At 46.1% G+C, this 19,777-nt stretch overlaps 1 protein-coding gene across 3 annotated transcripts in view; it reads left to right on the top strand.

Annotated features, from left to right (window-relative positions):
* LOC119436394 (wings apart-like protein homolog) overlaps positions 1-19,777 on the top strand; it is a 134,048-nt gene that overhangs the window by 30,283 nt on the left and 83,988 nt on the right. For all 3 annotated transcript variants that reach the window (XR_007464048.1, XM_037703233.2, XM_049657467.1), the window contains exons 9-10: positions 15,002-15,113; positions 19,459-19,571. Coding sequence is in view for 2 of the 3 variants with exons in the window: in XM_037703233.2 (XP_037559161.1) it covers positions 15,002-15,113; positions 19,459-19,571 (225 nt within the window). In the remaining variant the exon portion in view is untranslated. The remainder of the gene's footprint in view (positions 1-15,001; positions 15,114-19,458; positions 19,572-19,777) is intronic.

Raw genomic sequence — 19,777 nt, 5'->3', positions numbered from 1 at the left:
CTACCTGTTGCTCAAATATGTTCGGGGTGAGGCTGAAAAACATTGTTTTCTAAAACTTGTCAGTCTCCTTAATTCCAAGCCTTCGTGAAACCGTATGAACCAGTTCAAACCAGTTTGCACCATCATATTTCTTGCTAAGGAGCAGGATCTTAACCTGAACCTGAACCAAACCCGGAAACTTGTCGGTTCAGCACCCTGGCTGCAGAGTGTTGGGGCTCGCGTTGATGTCCGGTTCCATCCTTCCACGATCCGCCAGTTGTTGGGGCGCCGGTTACTACAACCTCGACCGGCATCTCTTCTAGGTAGCGTGGCGCTGCCGGCAGACTGCAGACGTCCGGTAGATCATGGCGACCAGGCAGGGCGAGACGATTTTAAGTGCGAAACTTGCACGGTTTATTTCATGTTGAAGGATTGCAAAGAAGAGAATGAATCAAAATACATGGCGGGGCCGCTTAAATGGGCCCTCTAACAATGAGGCGGGGTTTCGCTCCAGTCAGGTGACAGGCAAGTCCAGTTGGGGGGGTGCGGCAGCATCTCCCTCTCGCCTAGGTGACGTTTCCCTGGCTTGTCCCCGCTGGTGGCAACCCGAAGTTCCCGAAGAACGTCATTCGCGGAAGGTGGACAGCTCCCCTAGGCGACGTTTCCCGGGCTTGCCTCCGCTGGCGGCAACCCGAGGCTCCTGAAGACGTTATTCGTGGAAGGCGGGCCTATTCGCCTCCCACGCACATGCACACAAAAGGATCAGCAACTCGGGCGTCCCAGTCCCCGCACCTGTACACAAAGGGATCAGACTACTGCGTTCCAGATGCTCCGGAAGAACGTTTCGTAGAAGGCGGGCTTAATCTCCTCCCCGCACCTGCACACAACGGGATCAGCAACTACTGCGTCCCGCCCGCGACAACCAAGCCGATGGGGAGACCTCTGGTTAATCCTTTTAAACGGGCTGTTGTACGTCAACCGTAACAGCATCTCCGGCGGGGGAAGAAGATCCCGACGCGTAGGGGCCAGCAGCCACTGGGCGAGGGATCGGCGTTTCAGCAGCAGAATTTCTCTCCGTAGTGACGAACCCTTGGTTCGTAGCTTGCAGATTTCCTGGAGTCGTTCATCAGTTCTCGGGGCGCTCTTGTAGGCCTTCTCTCCCTGGTCCGGACCGATGAAACAGGGCTTGCAAACAGGTCTCGCAACTTTTCGTTTCCTGTTTGGGCACGCAATCACTGCAGAACAGTGCCGGACCCACAACCACAAACAAACGAGCACAAGGCCACTCTCCCCCAAGACACACCAGGCTTTACAAAAAAAGAAAACTGCTACTGCTTTCCCATTCCCTTCGAGCGTCCTCCCCCTTGAACACTAAAAACAGCCATTTCCTGAAAGCGTTATGACAGGATTACTAAATCCGCTAACGATCAACTACAACTACGTGGAAAAAAACGTACAAAAAAAAAAGAGACTAACGTCGAAATCACGCTGAAACCAGAGTGATCATGAGGTTTTCGCCACTCTAGGGGCAACGACTCAGACCTTCGGCATTGTCTTTAAGTTTGCCCTTCTTATAGCGAATATCGAAGCCAAGCTCTGCCAATAAACTCAAAAAGCTGATGACATCCGCCTGTTCATTTTTCTACCCCGTTGTGAGGGAACTGAAAATTATGCTTGACTGAGCGACACCGTCGCAGTAAGCGACCATCTAAGACAGACTTCGCGGTTGTCACAACGGGCAGTTAGTTAAATTGTCTACCAGCCAACTAGTGGCTAAGCTTATGAGTAGCCCACTTTAGCACTGCACAAGTTCTCTTTCATATGCCATAGGCATCTTCGCGTGCCGCTAGCTTTCGACCACTTCACACACAGGCTGCTCTAAGCCACCTTTGTTCCTCCCTCTCGAAATGACTCTCTACAACCGCTGTCAATCATGTCACCCGGTATGAATAGAAAGAATCGGGACCATCTCCCGGTAACGTGTTCCGCGTCCTCTAACTCCGCCTTTACAAACTGTGAATTCGCCTTCGTGGCACGTGATTCACAAGTCTTCACTGGACAAGAAAACACAGGCGCACTTTCGAACCACGGAAACCGTGACAGCGATCGAAAAAGGTCAAAGGGACAAAGTTGCTCTTTCGGTCATTGCTACCAGCCAGATTGATACCAGCCCTATACTGTAAGCATTAAATTACAAAACTAAGGTCTGCCTTCGCAAACCCCAAATCTCAATGCTTAACTACAAAATCAGCGCGGTCAAGAGCCACCACCTTTGCGAAACCAGCTTCACGCTTTCCTTTGTGTTAACTGGCTCGTACGACACAGAAATTCGCAGCATAACACTTAACTTGCAAATTCAGAAGCAAGACTTCTTAAAACTAATAAAAGAAAAAAATTGCTTCACGTTTTCGTACAAACAAGTTACTCATCGGTGTGACAAATTGATTAGTTCCTAATGCGCACTCGATGGGGTCGCAGTCCGAAAGCCCTCGCGCTTCGCCGAGGATGACAAAGGGCGCCAGACATACACAGCCCTCTGCTGACACCTGCCACTCTGTGTCCTCGCAGCTTGCCCTCTCATCCCCGAAGGGGAGGCCATAAACGCGGGAAGAATAGCCCTTCTCCCTTTGTTCTCGCTTTCGCGAGGCATTCCTCCTCGGTGCCTGTTTGACTGGCTGGGTTTGTACGCGCATACTCAACCAGTTTGAAACCTGAACATTTCAGCCGCACCTTTACTCGCGGAAACGCGCCCTTTGCTGTCGCAATCAGCCTTTGGTGACGCTTCCATTTCCTAAGCCGCCCCAAAAAACCCTTTCCCGTTCGGCGCGATGGCCTGGTGCATTGTCTTACGGGCTGCGGTGTGGCGACTTTTTCAAGTTTTCGATGCGCCGAATACTTGGCTCTCTTTTTCTGACGGCCCTGTCTGACAACGTTTTCTTGTTCTGCCATGCGGTCTTCTGTTATGCACTTGAAACACGCGAGCGTTGGGTTCCCGTTCTGCTCGGCCGCCATGACATTCTGCTCTACGTTTGACGATTCCGGAACGTCTCCGCAAGAAACGCTCTTTGGAATCTCCACTGACTCTGGTTCCGCGACGTCTTCGCGCTCTACATTCGGCCGTACCCGAGAGCCGCTCAAGTGCCGAGGCACGAGGTCCGTATCCAGCTCCATATTGACCCCATTGGGGTTGCTGGAACAAGCCTCGTCCCCGCAAGGAGCGCTCTCCGGGATGGCCGCTGACTCAGTTTCGGTGGACGCCTGAAATGCGCTCTCTCCGAAGCTCGAGTCCATAGCAATGTCCGGTTCCCTGCACTGTCGGGCCAATTTACCTGCGCTATCATTGAAAACTATTTCCTTAGCGAGGCCCTCCCCAACTGTACCGGTGGGATCTAGAATCGCCATTTCCGTACTTTGCTCGGCCGCCCCGCTATCTAGGTCTACCTTTGACGACTCCGGCCTTTCGCCCATATGCAGGGGCACGAGGCAGGTCTCCAGGGCCTCGTTAATTTTCTCATGGCAACTGGAACCAGCCTCGTCCTCGCAAGGAACGCTTTCCGGAATCGCCCCTGTTTGTAGACAGGCGACGGCCTCGCTCTTTACGTGCTTTACCTCTGAGGGTTCTGCCACGTCGCACTCCGCGTGCTCTCCATTACCTGACGCGACCTTAACCGTGGGTTGTCGCTCAGTTACCTCAAGAGTAGGAACTCTTTGTTCATCCCCTTGACCTTTCCGATCGCTCTCAACCGGAATGCCGAGCTGCCGGAATAAAGCTCTCTTAGCTGTATCGTAATTCCGGTACTCGTCATCAGAAAGGCGAGACAAGATGCAGGACACGTTAAAGGGAAACACGTTGTACAGTTCGAAGGACCAATTTTCACGGTCAAGCGGCACCTCCGCGCACACCTTCTCGAAAAGGGCAAGAAAACTTTTTAAGTTTTCGCCTACTTTAAATACGCCCAGCCTAGATCGTACCTGTTGCCCTCTAAGAGACTGGATTTTCTGTCGAATTTCTTCTATCCGAATCCTGTGCTCTTCCCGTTTTCGTTCCTGTTCCCTCTCGTGCTCTTCTTTAGCCTCTAGGCGCTTGCGTTCTTCCTCCTTATGCTCAATGCTTTCTAAACATTCCTCAAGTTCATCGTCGTCTGCCCCGACTGCTTCGATCGCCTCAATGATCTCCGGCTTTCTCTTCGATTCGGCAATTTGGAGGCCCAACTCTCTGGCCAAGTTTAACAATTCCGGCTTCTTTAGTGCCTTCAGGTTCATGGCTGCCCTTAGTGCTGCTAACTCTTCACTCTATAACAACCTCGACGTACTCCAAACTTCCGTCAACGGTTAAAGAAAAATCACTGCTCTGTACTTTCCCAAAAATACGTAAAGCCTAGTGATATCTCAGTGAAGAAAAGCCGTGCACTCACCATATGCAGTCATGAATCCTGACACCTTCCTTCCGAAGTTGTCACCAGGACCAAGAGGAGAAGTTCTCTTAGATGTTATCCAAAGTTGGGGCCTCCGGGGTAGCGCATCCCATCGCTGCCAATCAGTTGTTGGGGCTCGCGTTGATGTCCGGTTCCATCCTTCCACGATCCGCCAGTTGTTGGGGCGCCGGTTACTACAACCTCGACCGGCATCTCTTCTAGGTAGCGTGGCGCTGCCGGCAGACTGCAGACGTCCGGTAGATCATGGCGACCAGGCAGGGCGAGACGATTTTAAGTGCGAAACTTGCACGGTTTATTTCATGTTGAAGGATTGCAAAGAAGAGAATGAATCAAAATACATGGCGGGGCCGCTTAAATGGGCCCTCTAACAATGAGGCGGGGTTTCGCTCCAGTCACGTGACAGGCAAGTCCAGTTGGGGGGGTGCGGCAGCATCTCCCTCTCGCCTAGGTGACGTTTCCCTGGCTTGTCCCCGCTGGTGGCAACCCGAAGTTCCCGAAGAACGTCATTCGCGGAAGGTGCACAGCTCCCCTAGGCGACGTTTCCCGGGCTTGCCTCCGCTGGCGGCAACCCGAGGCTCCTGAAGACGTTATTCGTGGAAGGCGGGCCTATTCGCCTCCCACGCACATGCACACAAAAGGATCAGCAACTCGGGCGTCCCAGTCCCCGCACCTGTACACAAAGGGATCAGACTACTGCGTTCCAGATGTTCCGGAAGAACGTTTCGTAGAAGGCGGGCTTAATCTCCTCCCCGCACCTGCACACAACGGGATCAGCAACTACTGCGTCCCGCCCGCGACAACCAAGCCGATGGGGAGACCTCTGGTTAATCCTTTTAAACGGGCTGTCGTACGTCAACCGTAACAAGGGCCATTTTGGCCAGGTACTGCGGGAACTGGCAGAAAGAGCGACTGCGGTAATGCTCAGCCTGTTCTTACCGCGTGCTTGCCGCCAGTGCTCCCTCGTCACGGCTTTATCATCAGCTGCTTCGTCATCAAGCCCGCTGCTCCTGTGCAGGCTGCACCGACACATAGTGACAGGCATAGTGCACTTGCTCCAAACACATGCGTGAGAGTAAAAAATTCCAGTCGAATTCCTCCGTAGTGTCAATTCGCCATCTTGTCAACTCTGATTGGCCCAGAGGGTTGCTACAAGCTTTCTGATTGGCTCAAATTGCTGCAGTTGCAGAATTTTACATTATGGCTCTTCGCCGTGGTCAGTATGCCCTTTTACAATGTGCTCTCTGTTTTGTCCAATAGCGACGTTAAATTTTCCGTAGTCCCGTGCTCGCCAGTTAAATGGCTAAAACGGCGAACAAGAGGTGGGCTCGATTCACAGCCATTACCCATGCCCGAGTGTCAAAAAGCACATCACAGTGCGTAACGGCAGTGCGTGAACTGTGAAATAAATCCACAAGCAGCTTGTAGCCACCCACCCTCCGAAAACGGGCAGCGCACCTAAGCTTTCGCACTTGAATCTCGGAGGCCGTAACTTACCAACATGCGCATTTCTCCCGTTTGTAGATAGGGTAGGTGCCGATAGCGTGCGCACTGACGTATACGTCAGAGGAATAAAAAAATAAATGTACAGAGCACCACAAATGCGCGCCGCGAAAGAGCAAAACGGCGCTAGCGTCCAAAAACGAAGCGGCGTAGTCCGCATTGCTAGGGTTCTCAGCAGCAATCGTACGAGATACGTGACTGACAGCAACGCCGGAATGCTTTGTGCTTATTTGTGCCCTCGAAGCCCTTATTGTTGCATTAATCGCCGTGCGTAACACGTTGGCGGCTAGCCGCGTGCTTCCATAAGTGCGTAGTCGCCATCTGTGATCGCGTCGATAGCCACCACAGTTTCGTCCGCAGCGGTTGCGGCAAACAGTAGTTTCGTTTTGACTCTGTGTGCGCGTCGGCTGCGTGCCTTCATAACTGCGTAGTCGCCATTCATGATCGCATCAATAGCGACTGCGGATTTGTCCATACTTGTTGCAGCAAATGGTAGTTTCGTTTTGACTTGGTGAGTGCGTCGGCCGCCTGCCCTCTGAACCACAAGGCCGCTGTCCATGATCGTGTCGATAACGGCCGCGGTTTCGTCAGCAGCGGTTGCGGCAAGCAGTAGTTGCGCTTTGACTCAGTGCAAAAATGTCAGATTAAGAACACCGGCTACATCGCGATGGACGGACGATTTGTTGGCGACCAGCTCCCTAGCGAAAAAATAACCGGATATGCGCGCGGTAGTGAAAAGCGTGTCTGCAGATAAGACGCGCATCGCGGCCGCGCTGCGAAGGATGTTGCGAGGCCTTCGCCGCTGCTAGCCCTTAATCAGTCATGAGATGACAAGAATTTCAGCTTCCTCACTGCTTTTGTGCAAAATAGAAACAAGATTTGCTGATGTATTCAGTAAATAAAAGCGTGTTGAAGTAGTAAGCATTCATTTATTGTTTTCTTGATACTCTGGATAATTCGACATTAGTTTAATTTGGACATTTTAGTTCGGGGGGGGGGGGGGGGAGGTGTTCCGTGGCGCTTCATGGAGCTTAGCAGGGTTCCCCGGAACAAACATGCTTGAGAACCCCTGGTGTAGACAGTTGCGCCTAGTTGCTCAGCAAGAAGCTAGTGAGCCAGTGAGTTGTACATTAGCCCTATTTTTTACTACTGCAATGCAAACCTGAATGCAAGCCTTCTGTGACAGCATATCCTGTTGCTCACCTTTTCTCTCTGTCTTGCGTTTTGCCATGTGCCATGGGCCATGTGACAACTCAACCCTACGTCGACAACAATTTTGGTGCATAACTCACGTCTTGTGTTTTGGGTGTGACGTGATGCCTCTTGATGTCAATTGCTACACCTTTGTGCTTCTGGTCGCCCGAACAAAAGGACTGAAAGAGTGGGAATCGTGCTGCTGCAAGGCATTTCAATGTTGATGTGAGCTACTGCTGGAAGCAGCACGACAAGCTGCTTGCTACGAATCGTACGTGTCGTGCCTTCCGGGGGCCGAAAACCAAAAGTTTCCTCATGTGGATAAAGTCCTCAATGTCGGGAACCTGCGAAAGGAAGCTTGTGCCATTTCACACAAATGACCAGGACGCACGTAAGAGCCATGGCAAGAAAGCATGGCTTAACGTCCATGGATTTTACAGCTACAAAGGGTGGCTCATGGTTCATGCAATGCAACAGACTGCGTTTGAGAAGGCGCACATCGCTTTGCCAATGACTGCATTCTTGCTTCAAGGAGAAGATCCTTGTTTTTCACAGGTTTGTGATACACCTGCGGTGGGACAGAGAGTATTTTTATCCTCTTACGAACCAGAAATGCCAGTCAGATGCTGACAAAATTCGACATGCCAATGACCAGAACGCTCGCGGATAGAGGCACACACAGCATGCTTGTCAAAACAACAGCTGCCGAAAAGCAGTGCTTCATGGTGATGCTTGCGAAAATGGCTAACAGCCGGAAGCTGCCGCCATATGTTATCTTCAAGAGGAAGACTATTGGCCGTGAGCCAGTGTCTGCCAGGCAGTCACTGCCTGGCAGACATTGGCTGAACCATGGATAGTGTGGATTGCGCTGCGATTCGTCTGCTACGCCTGGCCGTGTTTACTTGCGTGTGTACGGCGGTAATATCTTTAGAGGCCGCTTCTTCCGTGGCTATAGCATAGTTGTAAAGGCTGGTCTGCATTTTGTGACGGCGTACCAAAGCATTTAGCCTTGCTGTGATGTCGTCTTTGCCCTGTGGTAAGATCAGCGAATGCCCAAATCGCGTGCGATGTGCAAGTGTTGCCCTCTCTGCACGCTATAAGCATATTAATTTTATTATCACTCCATGTTTTTTGTTTTAAACAAATGAAGTGGTAGCAGCGACACGTGAATGCTGCACTTTAGTGACTTGTCACAATGTGTTGATCACTCTGCAATCTCTGTGATACCATGAAACATAAACAAGCTGATGTAAACATCACACAGTAGTAGAAAAAAGAGTCGTAAGCATGCACTCATATAATATCGAGTCACGCACTTTATATTACGATAACTGCATTATGATAATTGCGATAATTACATGACTCACTTAGTGGTTACGTGACCATAGGTGTTCGTTTAACATGTGGCTCTTATGCCACTATGGTGAATTAATTTTGCTTGCAATTAAATAGTGCGCTTTTGTACTTTTATTAGCTGCTACAAAAGGAAAGCTAAAATAGGGTATTATTCGAGAATCATGTGTGACACTACAGTTTCTAGCATGCAAAATTGTGCGCCGCGCGAAACGAGACAAACTCAACAGCTCGCGCACGAAACTGTCACCAGAAGTGCGCCGCGCAGCAAAAAAAAGCGAGAAAAAAAAATAAGGCGGGGCCCCCTGACGTATGCGCCACACGATCCTCCAGCTTCGGTATGGGAGAACTTTGGGAAGGAATTTCGCTTGCGGATGCTAGACGGGGGCAAGTGTGAGAGATTGTCTATGTTGGTGGTAACGTTCGCCTGCCTCCTGAAATCATGGGTTTGTGGCACTTGAAATATTTCTATCTCGGCTATTAATGAACTAATTTGAAAAATTGTTGCGATTGAATACTCCCTAGAGGACACGTAACAACTTCCAGTCTATAACTAAAATATTCTATGTGACCTGGTGAGGGGCCCTTTAAGAGGCCTCCCATCGAGTTGGTGTGTTTCTAGATTTTAGATGTATGGCACTCGCTGCCAACTGACTTGATCGCAAAAAGTTTAAAATTGACTGGCATCACAAATGTGCTGGACGGCAGTGAGGATGAGCTGTGGTTGGACCATAATGTGGAAGAAGCGGCCAGTGACCTGTGCGACAGGTTTGCTGATTCTGGTGCAGAGTAAAGTGCAATAAACAAGTTCTCGCGGTTAGCAAATAGTGAATATGTATGTTTACTGCAAAGGTAAGTTATCCATTCAATTTTTAAATCGTTGAATGTCTTACTTTTCAATTTTGTTCTTTCAAAAAAAGTTACCATAAAATTTATCCCACATAATAAATACACGCACCTCCAACTTTGCTTCGCTTTTTCAGGAAAAAAGTGTGTTCATTACCAAATATTCCGTAGCTCATTTGTGATGCAAAACACTAACTTTTGTTTGTTTTTTCCCTAACAAGGCTTTGAGCATTGTTCATTGTAATTGTTATGCGTGCAGTAGTAGCAGATGTAGCTTTTGCCTTTGTTTCTAACCTGTGGCTGTGTGCACGATTTTGCACTACTTCGTACACTTTTGTTATGGCAGCTTGCAAGTGCGTCCATCATGCTGCAAGTAGAAAGGCTACTTGACGGCAAGTGTGCATTCACACAACATGGTGTGATAATACACTTGAACCTCGTTATAACAAAATGGGTGATATAATAAAATAATGGATCATCATCATCATCAGCCTATTTTTATGTCCACTGCAGGACAAAGGCCTCTCCCTGCAATCTCCAATTACCCCTGTCTTGCGCTGGCTGATTCCAACTTGCGGCTGCAAATTTCCTAATTTCATCATTCCACCTAGTTTTCTGCTGTGACTGCGCTTACCACTGCGCTTTCCTTCCCTTGGTGCCCATTTTGTAACTCTGATGGTCCACCAGTTATCTACCCTACGTATTACTGTATTTACTGTATTTAATGATCGCACTTTAAAAAAAAAATGACGCAAATTTAGGGATGCGATCATTACGCGGGGCAAATTTTCTGGTAAAAAAATTTAAAGCGCTGAAAATGCATACAAGTTGCTGGTCAGAATTCTTATGCTAGCTATCATGAACATAACCAAAAATAAAGTTTGAGTGATGCTACCTTTGTAACAAACGCACACATTACGTAGGCACTACAGTCTCCGACCGACAAATAGGACACTGGTAATCCGGACAGCTTCATGGCACCGCCAATGGCCCCACAGACTTAATGTGTAAAGACGACCGATATTTCGGACAGCTGCCAGCTCTACATTCGATTATCCAGACTCCGTCCGGGGCTGTAGCATACACAGATTCTGCCGCTATTATCTCCTTTGATAACCTTGACGAGACATGAAGTATGGCCTCGGAGATTACACGCTAGACAGTAATCCCCGAGGCCTTGCCTTGGTCGCAGCACTACGCCTCGAAGACTTTAACTGCAAATGCCGATCTTGGAGGCTTTGCCTGAATTGTGAGGTCGCATCAACATCGCGATCATCACATCCTATTCCGGCACCCTCGCTCATGGCCCGCTCTCCCATTTTGTTTGTTTAGTTTGCGTTTCAGACAGCGCTCGGCTGGCTCCAAGTAGTCTTTCTCGTGAAGTTAATTGACAGGCTGCGTCAAATGGCACCAACGGTCCATCGCAGTCCGACTCCGAATGAGTCTTGAGTCGCAGTCTGAATGAGCCTTACTCCGTAACTGAAGAGCCTGAACTGCCGCCTACCACAACGAGCTCAAATGCAGGCATCATTCATGACCTGCTAGGCTGCGGTGTGCCAATTTCTGCCGCCATTACATTTGAAGACTTCGCAGACGTTGACAGCGCGGTGTTCTCGTGTGCTGAACTGAACAATGACGAAATAATTGAGCAAGTTGTCCCACCGTCAAACAGCGACCCTAACTCGAATGATGGTGTGCTCCGGAGGGGACCTTCACGTATGGATCTGACTCGAGCCTTTGCAGTCCTTGCATCGGTGTACAGCGACAACATAAATCTGGCGGAAATACAGGCATACTTGGTCGCACGTAAGTGGAAGTGCGTGCAGCAACGAATTGACACTTTCTTCCTTGCATAGGGACCCTAAAACGTAAATAAAATAATCTTTTTTGCGTACATTAGTTTTTTTTTCGGACATTCGATAGTTCAGACTCATTTAAGCTTGGTTGTAGATTTTTTTTCTTGAAGTGCAGAAAGTGATGAAGGGAATGAAATTGAGCACCTGGTGTGTGCAGTCTGCTTGTTAAGTCTTGAAGAGTCGTTTGCGTAGCATTCTACATATGGTAAGCACGGTCATCATCAGCTAGACTTGGCACACGGCATATCGCTGCGGCAAGTTCAGGGTACAATCATTACGCGGGCAACAAAAAGAAATAGAATTTTGACGACATAATTCAGGGGTGCGATCATTACGCGAGTGCGATCATTATGCAAGTATATATGGTACATGGCCTGCCCAGCTCCATTTTTTTCTATGTCTACTATAATTTTAGCTATCCCCGTTGGCTCTTTGATCCCCACCGCTCTCTTCCTGTCTCTTAACGTTAGGCCTAACATTTTTCGTTCCATCACTCTTTGCGCGGTGCTTAACTTGTTCTCGGGCTTCTTTGTTAACCTCCAAGTTTCTGCCCCATATGTTAGCACCAGTAGAATGCAATGATTGTACAATGACAGTGGGATTGTACAATGACAGTGGTAAGCTCCCGGTCAGGATTTGATAATGCTTGCCGTATGCATGCTAAACCATTTTTATTCATCTGTAAGTTACCTTTTCATGATCAAGGTATCTTGTGAGTAATTGACCTATATAAACGTACTCCTGCACAGACTCTAGAGGCAGACTGGCGATCTTGAATTCTTGTTCCCTTGCCAGACTATTGAACACTATCTTTGTTTTCTGCATACTAACCTTCAACCTCACTTTTACACTTTCTCGGTTAAGGTCCTCAATCATTTGTTGTAATTTCTCCCCAGTTTTGAAATTAATGGATATAATGAAGGGGTAAATGCAATTCCCCTTGAAATGTCCATAGAGATCTACATATCTTAAACATTGTTTAACATAGTAACATTGTTCTGCCAATAGATATAACGAACTAAATTCATCTCCAAAACCAAAAATAATGACACTTGCGCACCCAGCATATTGCTTTCCGCCGGGTTCCGCACTCGTTCACTGCGGCAGTTCAATATTCCTGCATCGAATACGCGGTCGCGCTACACTGGTCTTTCTCACCGCCGTGCACACGGTGGCCATACACTAGCAGCACTTCTTTCTTATCTTATCGCACATCTCTCTCGCTATGATGGCTAGAAGGGGCAGTGTGATGGGCAGGAGTAAGGATCTGCACAAAATGGCAATCAAACATGGGGTCCATCTTAGGAAGCACTGTGTTCTCCAGGAGTGTGCAGCCGATGCAGTGGTGCAGACATATAGGCGCAGCTATAGCCGGGTGCGGGCTACCTTTACACCTTTTCTTCAGGTGTTTATAAATTTCGTGCATTGTGCACATAAGTGATTTTATCCATTCGCCAAACTTTGCATGCACATGTGAAAAGAGCTAAATGTGGTGCAATGACAGCCGTGCAATGATTTGGGTTGTATTTGGGCTGCGTTGTATTTGTCATATGTCGGTGACTGACGTCGGGAATCTCCAAGACACAGTAGTGCCTTGGAAATGGGAAATGTTCTCATGCTGCCTTTCGAATTGATGGTCATAGATGCACATTCTGCTGGCACATTCTGCTGCTTTGTTACAGTTTGACACTAACACCACTTTTGCTTTGTTCACTTGTCCTCACCTTTGCTCTTGCCACATTCCAGGGCTTGTCACGGGACAAGGACACCGTATAATAACTGACGTGTTGCCCAATGTCTCCAAGTTAAAATGTTGTATGTCATAGAATAATGCACGTGCTTGCAGGATACTATTGATGGCAAATGTGAATTTAGATTTTCTTAGTGGACTAGGATCAAATGAACAAGGTTTTACCGTAATTTGTTGTCAAAATAATTGTGATGTTTCAACATGTTAAAAGTTAAAAAGCTGTAAATAAGTGCATCTTCATTATCCAATGTTTGGCGCTAGGTAGTATCTATATTCGATTTGTATTCAGATTTCATATTGGCACACTCCAACATTTGTGTGGGACATATGCAACCTCCAATTTTACATGGAATACTACCATACATCACTTCCATCGAGGTCTAAGGTGTCTTGCTAGCTTATATAGTCGTTCAGGGTGTTCATACTCTGGGGAGGATTTTTGCAGGATTTCATGCAAGTGAGTTATGAGCAGGTTGCTCTTGTGTTCTGTGTACTTTGTTGATAAAGCAATTTTTTTTTACTTGAACCTTATTCATGTATTATTTTTTCATTCAAGAAAACGATGTGCTGTTTTGCTTTATTGTACAATTAACAGCTGTTGGTGCCGCTCTTCGTGCCATAGCTGTACAGCTGTCTCCCGTCCCAAGACTAGATGTCCACAAGAAATTATTGTCAACATCTTAACATGACTACAAAGCAGAAGCATGCTTTTGACTTAAGTTTTGTTGCTTCACTCAATGCTGCAGCTGTCCAGCCATGCCTCATTCGTAATAAAAAAGGGTTCGAAAGAAAGAAGGTGCTACAATCAGTATCGAACCTGGGGCCCTTAAAAAAATTGAAGTTCATCCAACTTCACCATGACAACATTGATGAAGTGGCAGGGTTAAGAGGAAGATTTAGCTTGGGTGCTCCTGTCTAAATACATGGTAACAGAGAAATTGTTTTTCTCAACAGCCACTGTAGTGATTTTGATAAGGTTTGTGGCATTTAAAACGAAAAGATGAAGACTTATGACTCTAAGAAGCAGATTTTTATTTAGGCCGTCCATTTTTTAAACAAAAATTGGTGAAAATAACAAGATTTAGAAAACTCGAGGATCAACTTTTCAACACAGTAACTCTGAAGCAGAAAATGAAAGCATGATTCTGTAAACTGTGCTTACCAACACACCAAAAGCAGACAAAATTGAAGAATGATACACCACGCTGAAATATACCACTACTCACTTCTACAAAACCCTCATACACATGGTAACAATTTCACTTAAGCTGTAAATTTATATACTAAATTTGTCTAGTTTTAGATGCTCTTACAGATACAGTTTACAGAACTGTGATATCTGCTTTTGATGGGGTGTTACAAATTTGTAAACTTTGGGCTTCAAGTTTTTTTTAAACGTACCAATTTCTGTCAATTTTTGTAAAATATTACAGGTCCCAAATCAAAATTTTGTTTCCTTGACTCACCAGAATATAACTTTCTCAGGTGCAGCAAATTTCATTCAAATCGGTCCAGCAGCTCATAGAAGCATTTTTGTATTTTACGTATATTTGAATAGGGAAATCGGAGTTGGCCCTGAGCTAAAGCTTCCTCTTAAAAGCAGCAATGGTTCACAGGGCACGCACTGTAGCTTGTGCCACAATACAGGAGGCAATTTTATGTAAACCAATGTTGAGGTGAGACAAGGAAAGCGAAAGAAGCACAATTTATCAGCAGTTGCAGAAGAATTGTTGGTGGTCCATCCCTATAGTGGGTAAGGGCCACTATTTCAGGAGCAAGCAAGTGCAGTGAAGGGTTGGCCTGAGAAATCCTGCCGGCGGCATCTCGGGACTGTAGTTCACTCTTAAAATATTTTCTGCCCTGAATGTTTCGATGTCTGTGTAATCACCAATGCCAGTGGCGTAGCAGCTGTTGGCTGTGGTGTGTAACTGCTGAAAGTTGCACAGATCTCCCAAATTTTTTTTTTGGTTGTTTTTATATGCAAGTGTGGCCTGGAATCTTGTAAATCGCATTCTTTTCGTCCTTCTAACATGTAGCAGCCAGACTTACCACAATTACTGCACTCTTTTGTGTGTTTTGTCTTGCAGACTGGCACACTAGCACTTGAGACTCTACTAAGCTTAACATCTAGGCGAGCGGGAGAGTGGTTCAAAGAAGAGTTGCGGTTACAAGGTGGACTGACTCATATTGTAAATACAGGTAAGGCACTTTGTCTGCCTTTCTGGTTTGGGTTGTTTGTCATTTGCAAATCTGCTTACCTGTGGAACTTTAATTCGCTTTGTTTACACGAGATACATTCCATTGTAGTAGAACCTTGACATAACTAACATGAATAGTATAACAAAGTTAATATAAAATTTGGTTGGCCATGTTTTATTTCAGTGAGTATTGTACTGCTATAACAAAACAGAAACTGCTAGATTTGAGAAAATATGGGTTAGTGCGTAGGAAATATTTGTTAGCCTTCAGCACAAGGTACTGTACTTATTCTGGTAGCACGAGAGTCAAATACTTGGCAAGAGTAACTTAAAAGGGCACATCGTGAGCGCATGAGTGCATTTTGGCCAATGACTTGGCTTGGCTGACCTGCAGCTGTCAAATAAACTCTGCAATCCCGTGTCATCACATCAATCGTACGGTCGCGTATTAAAGGGACACCAAAGAGAAAAATTATTTGAGCTGTGTTATTAAGTTACCCTTCTACAATATCAAAAAAGCTATAAGACGCTTGGTCAGCCAGAAAAGATGCAAGATGAGACGGTGGCGATGCTGCCTTGAAATTCTAGCACCAGCTCACCGTAACGTAACGAATTTTGATGCCGCCTGCTCGGACCTAGTTACATTTTTATCCATCAAAATGGAGTTCTTTAGGAATAGTTTATCAGATTCTGTGTTTCTCTTTAGTGTCTCTTAATGACAGTGCACGGCGTGTTGGTAATTTTGTGTCGTTCATGTGCCACGTATTGGCATGGCAAGCTGCTGACGAGCCATCAAAATTGACAGGAGAACCTTTGCTGGCCCATCGGGAGGCATTACACTTGCATTTCTTTCACATAGATGCAATTACAGTTTTTTTTCCTGCCGATACCAACCTGTGCGTTTATAATGACAGTCCTGCATAATGAAGATCTTCCAAGTCAGGTGGAACTTCATTATAACAAAGCTCGACTGAATAACAAATGTGATAAGTCCGTAAAAAGGGTTCATTTGTTGCATCTGGATGTAAATGATGGGAGGTTGGCTCGGTTTTGAAAAGCTTGCTTTAATGTAGAACCATGTGAAAAAATCCTGCTATGTCGTACAGTGAAGGGGATCCATGAGTTCGTGCTGTTTCAAAAGTTGTTTTGCGTCCATTTTCCTGGCAGCTTGTCATATCATTTGTAGAAGTTGAAGAAAAAAATGGTTTCCATGCAAATTTTTTACTGAATAAAAGTACATTGGGATGGCAGTACACACTTGTCAATTATTTCCTTTTGGAATCCTCTTCAGTCATGTAATACATTATTAAAATGATTAATGCACTCAGTGTTCATCATGCCCCCTACATTTCACTGACTGATAACTGGTGGAAGCCATTGGGAAACAACCCCACAATGTGTTATTTTGCCAGAAACTGCTTTGACGTACCATATGTAGCTGTGGCAGCAGGTAACGGTGCAGCACAAACTCGTGGCACCTACTGCACTGTCCACTTTCAATGAGTGAAAACTCACAAGAAAGCCTTTATTCCAACCTACAAGCTACATTGTGAGAGTGAAAATCTGGGCTTGTTCAATGGACAATAAATCAGTTTGGACTGATAAAGTATTCTTTGAAAACTCTATTTTCGTTAATTTTGCGATAAGTGGTAAATTATTAGAAGAGATAATGAAGGTCCTTGCTGAAACCCTAACGTCAATGCGTCTGTGATGTCACGAATTTTGAATATTTTTTCACATTTCTGCCGTGTTGCCTTTAGAACACAGTGTTGTGCATAGTTACTGATAAACAATTAACTAGACCCTAGCAGATGTCTAAATCCATGATGTCTCAGTGCAGGAACTTCAAGGTGACATCACTACCAGTCATTTATTCGTGCACATTTTCTGGCTTACCAAGCGTCTTCTTATGATAATAGTGTTTTTGGTATTGTAGAAGGATAATTTACTAATGCAGGAGAAATCATTCTTCTCTTTAGTGTCCCGTTAAATATAGAAAAAGCTTGGTCTGGTTGATGTAGCATAGTTGAGGTTCTGGAGGGCCAGCATTTAGACAAAGCACAAAGACGGGTATAAATGCAATGCGTATGTCCCTGTTTTTCATTGTGCTTTGCCTAAGTGCTGGTCCTCCAGAATCTGAACTGAGCTAGCTAGATCTGGTTCAGTTTTGGTGGAAAAAATACATACATTACAAAGAGGACGACATGACACAAGCTATGTAACTGTGTCATCCTCTCTTCATTTGCCTTATGTAAGACTAGAATATATTGGTTAGCCTTAACAAAAGAGAAAAAAATACAATTTGGTGTATCACATTGTACATTGCGATCATAATTTCTTAAAATGGAATATAAGTGCTAAAAAAAATCAACCCTTTTTGGTGGGAATGCTACAGTAAGAAAATTCACAATGCTTGAAAATGCATAATGAATTCAGTATGCAAAATTTGAATTTTGTCTGCTTTTCTAATGTGTGTTTATAAAGATTTCTTGTTTATTGAGATTTCAGTTAACCGCCGTGGTGGCGTGCGTAGTGGCTTTTGCGTTGCGCTGCTAAGCCCGAGGGCGTGGGATCACATTGCGGCTGCTTTGGCCGCATTTCGATGGAGACGAAATGCAAAAATGTCTGTACCGTGCATTGGTTACATGCTACAGAACCACAGGTGGTCAAAATTGATCTAAAGTCGCCCAATACGGCGTGCCTCATAATCATATCTGGGTTTTGGCACATAAAACCCAAGAATTAAATTTTTGTTTTTAAAGATTTCAGTTCTTATGTATAAATTGTAAACATAGTGTTTTAAAGCATATACAGGGTAGACCGCTTATAACGTAAGTCGCCGGAGTCGTGAATATCTGCACTATTAGTGGTACTGCACTATAACCAAAACGATTTTCAAGCCCTGCACGTATGCAAAACATGTAGACAAAGCAGCCGCGTGTATCCGAGAATCGAAGCGTGCGACTGGGAGTTTGCATCTGTTTAAATTTACGAACGTTGAAAGGTTAATGTTCAAGTACCCACAATCTTCGCATGAAGCAGACAAAAAAAAAAATGTCTCAGTTTCGGCCGAAAGGTGAAGCATCAATTGCGATAGCAAATTAGTAGAGAGCTATAAGGAGTAGGGACAGTAGTTTTATGGGCTGTGTAAACTTTAAACATTCGCTTACTAACTGAATTAACAAGCGTGGTGTCAACGCGCACAAGCAAACATGAATAGACTCGATGACTGCAGACAACCACTGTCAAAACGGGGGCGTGGGGAAACGCGGCCACCGTAGCGAGCGAAGGTTCGTGCGGTCTATTGCTTCAACGTAAACTGAGCGGCATAAGCACAGCGGATACAAAGGTCAGAGCCGTGTGGAGATCGCTTTCAAGATACCGTGCGCGCAACAACACCGACAGCCGTACCGGCGCAAAGTACAAGCGCAGTTGTTGGCAGAGGAGAACCCCCCTTCCCTCCCGCGCTGCCTTCCCGCATTCCTCCTTTCGCGTGGGAGATTGAGTAGCCAATTCCCCTTGTGCCCGGTTGCAAGATACGCATTTGGTGCCGCAGCACAGCGTGCCCCCCCCCCCCCCTCCCTTCCTCTCATAGCCTCCCTTCCTCTCATAGCCCCCTCTCATAGCCTCCCCCCCTTCCTTCCTCTCATAGCCCCCATGGCCTTTCGCACGATGGAAGTCGCGTTTCCTCTCTGCTGTGCGTTCGCTCTCCGTGAAGGCGCGCATCCCCCACTCGCTTTCACTTACACACAGGGCGCGCGGTGACGATTTTATTGCCCTTGGACTCATGCTCCACATCTCATGCTCCTCCTCCGCATTGCCCTCGTTGATCTCCTCTCCCATCGATGGGCGCACTTCGTTGAGAAGTGTGCTTCCTACCGCCCTTGTCAGTGAGATTTTCCCGCGGAAGCCGTATTGTACCGGTATATCGTCTCACGTGGCTGCACTGTAAGCAGTATGCGTATACATGGAGTGCTATGGGAAAATTAACGGGAGTCTTTTCTGAAAAGACCGTACTATATCCGGTCCTGCACTATAAGCGGTTACGTTATAAGTGGTCAATACTGTATCACAGTTTTCAGCATTTTTAAATAGAGCAAATTTGTTTGAAACATTATATGTTGGCTTTTTTAAATGAGAAGAATGTAATTAACAATAAATCTAGTTACCTATTGAAAGCATTTTTATTTTTAATAATTTTTTGGGTAGGGAAACTGCAGGTTGGCCAGAGTTGAAGCTTCTAAGCTCTTACGACCACACCTGTAATTTTAATCTACTTTACTGTTATGGCATTTTGTCTAACATTACCAGCACTCACTTATGCCAGTTGTTGTCTTTTATTTTAGTGAGTGAATGCCTCAGTTATTTTGGAGAAGGAATCACATTCTTGGAAAATCCATCGGACTTCGAGCTGGAGAAGCTGAAGAAGATTGACAGATGCTCTCGTGTACTAGAAAATGTGAGTGGCATTTAAGTTTCTAACACCCGTGTCACACGGCCGTCCTTGCCCTGAGAGAGTTTAATGGAGCTTTTGGGGAAGGGAGTTTGGCAATCTCCCTTGGCAGTTGAAGTGAGTACTCTCTTTCCCACAGTGCTTAATATAGAACTGAAATGTTAATTTTTGTTTGTCTTTAATTTGCTATTGCATGTAAATATAACAATCTT

This window comes from Dermacentor silvarum, chromosome 1 (assembly GCF_013339745.2).
Source record: "Dermacentor silvarum isolate Dsil-2018 chromosome 1, BIME_Dsil_1.4, whole genome shotgun sequence".
Lineage (NCBI taxonomy): Eukaryota > Metazoa > Arthropoda > Arachnida > Ixodida > Ixodidae > Dermacentor > Dermacentor silvarum.
This window is presented reverse-complemented; position numbering and strand designations above follow the sequence as displayed.